General features: G+C 32.8%; 1 protein-coding gene and 1 long non-coding RNA gene across 2 annotated transcripts; both read right to left on the bottom strand.

The window, feature by feature from the left end:
* Window positions 1-245: 245 nt before the first annotated feature.
* LOC129921037 (uncharacterized) lies at window positions 246-846 on the bottom strand. The gene is made up of 3 exons (XR_008773452.1): window positions 712-846; window positions 475-650; window positions 246-405 (listed from the first exon to the last, which is right to left on the bottom strand). It is a non-coding gene; the product is annotated as an uncharacterized LOC129921037 (long non-coding RNA).
* Window positions 847-902: 56 nt separating this feature from the next.
* Window positions 903-3,970, bottom strand: LOC129910929 (angiotensin-converting enzyme). Its single transcript, XM_055988539.1, has 5 exons — window positions 3,851-3,970; window positions 2,017-2,662; window positions 1,605-1,968; window positions 1,186-1,531; window positions 903-1,127 (listed from the first exon to the last, which is right to left on the bottom strand). Exons 1-5 carry the CDS (start codon window positions 3,968-3,970, stop codon window positions 903-905), a joined length of 1,701 nt encoding a protein of 566 aa, XP_055844514.1.
* Between the last annotated feature and the right edge of the window lie 252 nt (window positions 3,971-4,222).

Genomic DNA, 4,222 nt, shown 5'->3' with positions numbered 1-4,222 from the left:
TTTTGTTTTCACCCCCTCCCCCTTGTCTGCGAAAAAAAAACACCCTTTCACCCAACTTTCTTGTATAGACTTTTTTATCCTTAGTTCTTATCGTAAAAACAAACTTTTTGCCAAGTTTCATGAGTGTAACATTTTTTTATTTTTAAGATGCCTATTTTACCTTTGAGACAATACAATTTTATTCATCGCTCGATCGTAATTTTTTTTGTATGTTTAAAAGATAAGAAAATTCCTCGAAAAATTATTTTTCATTATAATTAAGCCAATTTGGCTTTACTTTTTATTCAACAGAATAAACTTTATATAATCTATAAATCTTTTTATTTAATTAAAATAAACTTTAATTTTCATTCAATTAATAACTTCTTCCAGTCAGAACTCATCTTTAATCCTTTTCTTGACAATCTGTAAAAAAAGATTATTTTAAAATCCATTATAAAGAAATGAAAAACAAAACATAATAACAGAACTTACTAGTTGCACTTGCATCCCATCCAACTGGTACATTATTTCGCTTATTCTCCTCCTTCAGCCAATGATACAATGGCTCATAATACTCCATAATAGCTTTGCCATTTAATTTTCTTTCTTTGGTAACCAATTCCATTGCATCTCGCCAATGTTTTGTTGAACCTAATTTCATTAGATTTCTGTTTTGACGAAATGATATTTTAGTTTTAACTTGCAGGTTATTAAATGAATTTTACTCACTTTAGTAGCTTTCCAGCTTCGTCCTGTTTATAATAATCACAATTGTGTAAAGGACGAGTAGGATCTCCAGGTACATACTGATTGGTGATAATGCAAAGTCCCTTATAGATCTGATAACCAAGAATCTCAGAAATAAGTTTTCTAAAAAAAAACTTGATAACAACACTTTTGAAAAAAAAATTCTTCAATAGTTACACAGTATTTGGTCTTTTAGGATCCAAGCCTTTGTAAAAAGTGTAACTCGGATCAAATTGATCTTCCGAACGTTTTTCTGGTGGAGCTAGCCCAGCATATTTAGCACTTATCTTCCAATAACCACAATTTAATTCATCCGGAGGAATACGAGCTTCAATTGAGTCTACAATGAATTTTTCATTCACCAAATACATTGGAACTGATATCAAAGTGTGAACACCCTGTAAAATAGAATCCTTAACAATTAAAAACCGAAGAAATGTAATTTCTCCAACTTACCAATCGGAATAACCGATTCATAGTTAATTCACTGTCGAGAGTATAATTCTCCATCAATCCCAATCTCTCCAAATGCCTTGGACTTCCCGCTGCCACAATAGCAGATTCTCCAATAGCACTTCCAAAACCTGGACAAGCTTCACGATCAAGTCCTACAGGTAAATGAGCTTTGTACAAATTATATTGCAGCTCACTCATGTGACCGTGCATTTGAAGTAATTTTTTGAAATCAACTTGTGGACAATAGCGAAGACCTACGTCAGGTGGGAAATAAAAGACAACAGCTTTGCAATCATCTCCGGCTTCTTCGTCAGACATTTTGCGGGCATATTTTTCCCAGAAATGTCTAAAAATGTAAGAATTTGCTTATGTAGCTTCCGAAGGACCATCTGTGAAAACAAAAAAGATATAAAACTTACGAAGAAAAGTGATTCAGTCCCAGAGACTCGAAGAAATCAGATGCGACTTCATTGATCTTCTTTGGGGTAGAAATTTCTTCGTCCATTTTGGACTTTATGTCTGGGAGTTTTTTCTCCGGGAAAGGTGGACTGAAAATGCTCTTAGCCTTCCAAGCATGCTGCAGAACTTGTTCCATAAGATTGTGGGGAATTGGACTGTCATCAGACATAATGGTTTGACCGTATTTCTTTCGTAGGACATTCCTCATAAAAGCATGCATTTCTTCATAAAGTGGCATTATGTCCCACATTACTCCTTCGAGTTCTTTTAACAAATCATCTTCTTCATAATAAAGGTACCAGGTCTTTGAAGGTGAAACGTGCCCTGAAAATTTAGGGTTAAGGTCGAATAATTAATTCAGGAAGTCCTTACCATTATAAGCAGCAGCTTTTCGAAAGAAATAAACAAATTCAACAAATCTTGTCCTAGCTTCGACACCAATTTCATTCCTCCAATTTGTCCAATAGTAATTCAATTCATCCAAAATTCGTGTCTTCGAGACAATATCATGGATTTGTGGCATATAAGCAATTCGAGTGCAGACATTTGCAGCAGTCCGATAGTGACAAACATTCTTCGCTGTTCCCAATCCTAACATCGCCCTGAGAAGATGCATAGATTTCTCATAGTCATCATGCTCAAGACCATTCAATTGTAATTTGCCAAGAATTTTAACTTGTCTTCGAAGGATATCATTTTTAATTTCAGCCAATGGAATTATACTTAAATTATATGCCAATTCGTTGGTAAAAATTCGATAATTATTTTGAATTTCATTAATTTGAGGTGCACCAGCACTCAAGTGATGAAATTTTCGATTCGAGTTGAGAAATAGATCACGAAGTTTCAAATAATGATCGTTCATGTGAAGATTGGCTTTTTCTACCAAATCTAAGGCTTTAGCTTCATAGTCGATTTTGGGTTTGGCAGTTGTTGTTGATAAAGTGGAATTATCAACTGCAGCTGAGTAAGATGATGTCCATAAGAGAAGGAAAACAAACAATGAAGATTGCTTCATCTGGAAAAAAGAAAAATATATTTAATACATTATTATAAAGATTGGTGAACTTGAAAAGTCGTTGTAGTAAATTACTAAAATCGAGTTTAATTTAATTAAATGATATCATGGGGCTTGCGCAAACGCAAAATCTTCAAAATACAATTGGGCGTCACATTCTTAAAATCATAAAAGTTCTTTAGTACGGTAAAATTAGCAAAAAGCAGGAGTTTTGTGGAACATAATAAAAGAAGCTGAAAAAACTTAAGTCCTGGTTTTCGGGACGACTGCGTACAACCCCTCTGCTGAAATCCGCCGTTTTAAAGAACGTGATTCGATCAGTGATATATTTTTTTTTTTATTTTTCAAAACTTTTCAAATAAAATGCACGACTGGGGTCGCACGTACTTGCTCTTGCAGCTCAAAGCACTTTTATGTTAGTCTACTTGTAGATTTTAAAAGCTGGATCTAAATTTAAAAAAAAATTGATATTGGGGAAGAGCCGACATTTACTGCAAAATTATGTTAAGTGAAAAAAAATTTTGTTATTTGACTTTTTTGAGAAAAAATAAAAATGCAGTTTTATTGCCACTGCTTTAAATATTACGTATACAAAGTTTAATCAAAATCGTTAGAGCCAAAAAAAAAAACAAACTTTCAGAATTCCATAAAAATCATCTGTACCAAATTTGAAGAAAATCCATCCACCTTTAGGCTGTGGAAATGTGTACAGATGGACGCACAACCGCACAGACGCGCAGACGTACAGACGCACGGACGGAATTGCGAGACCCACTTTTTTGGAATTCTCCATCATCGTAATGTTGGTTTTGATTAAAACCTCAATTTTTTTTTTCGACACGAAACCAATACTTGCCCTATAGAGCAAGTAAAAATCAATTTATTGATGAATTTTTAATTTCGTTTTTAATGTAGATCGATATTTTCTTAAAAAGGCATAAAAGTTTTTTTTCGAAAAATTTTAGAAAATTTTATATGGTTTTGTATACATAGGTTTCTTTGTAAGTATACAAACATTTTTTTTTTTGGTACTATTTTCGAGTTTAGAGCACTAAAACATTATGATTGAATACGCTTAAAAAGACTCACTATTTTGTGTTAGCCGGTTGGTAGCCTTTTTTTAATTTTGCTGAAGATTTTAGCGCTGTTTTAAAAAGAACACGAAAACAAGAGAACTCTTTCACTAACTGTATTAATTCTCTTCTCATATATTGTAAATTTTTGATCTGACTTTAGATTCTTGTTGTTGTGTTCGTAACCGTGTTTATGTTTTTGATTGATTGGTTTATTTTCTCTATAACCATTCATATCAATTTAGAACTTATGTTGTTTTACGCAGGGCTAAAATGAAAAGGACTAACCAAAACTTATTTTAAAATTCAGAAAATCAAAGAAAGTTAGAAAACTCGAGTAAAAAAATCCCATTAGTAACAACTAACTTCCCATAAGAAAGTCTACAGTTTCTATTATGGCTTCAATGCTCGCATTAATAAATCTCATGTAATTTTCTTTCACTCCAATGAGAGTACCCTTTTAGTACTTATTTTTGCACTTTTGAAG

The sequence above is a fragment of the Episyrphus balteatus genome, chromosome 1, assembly GCF_945859705.1.
Source record: "Episyrphus balteatus chromosome 1, idEpiBalt1.1, whole genome shotgun sequence".
In the NCBI taxonomy this organism is placed as follows: domain Eukaryota; kingdom Metazoa; phylum Arthropoda; class Insecta; order Diptera; family Syrphidae; genus Episyrphus; species Episyrphus balteatus.
The sequence above is the reverse complement of the archived record's forward strand: the minus strand, read 5'-3'. Positions and strand labels throughout refer to the sequence as shown.

What these genes read in the sequence shown, in the direction of transcription:
- LOC129910929 (XM_055988539.1), bottom strand. Translation starts at nt 3,970, where the DNA reads ATGAATGGTTATAGAGAAAATAAACCAATCAATCAAAAACATAAACAC. An exon ending in ATGAGAAGAGAATTAATACA is followed by an intron (nt 2,663 to 3,850) that starts GTTAGTGAAAGA and finishes TCTTTTTTCCAG; the next exon opens with ATGAAGCAATCTTCATTGTT. An exon ending in AAAAGCTGCTGCTTATAATG is followed by an intron (nt 1,969 to 2,016) that starts GTAAGGACTTCC and finishes CTAAATTTTCAG; the next exon opens with GGCACGTTTCACCTTCAAAG.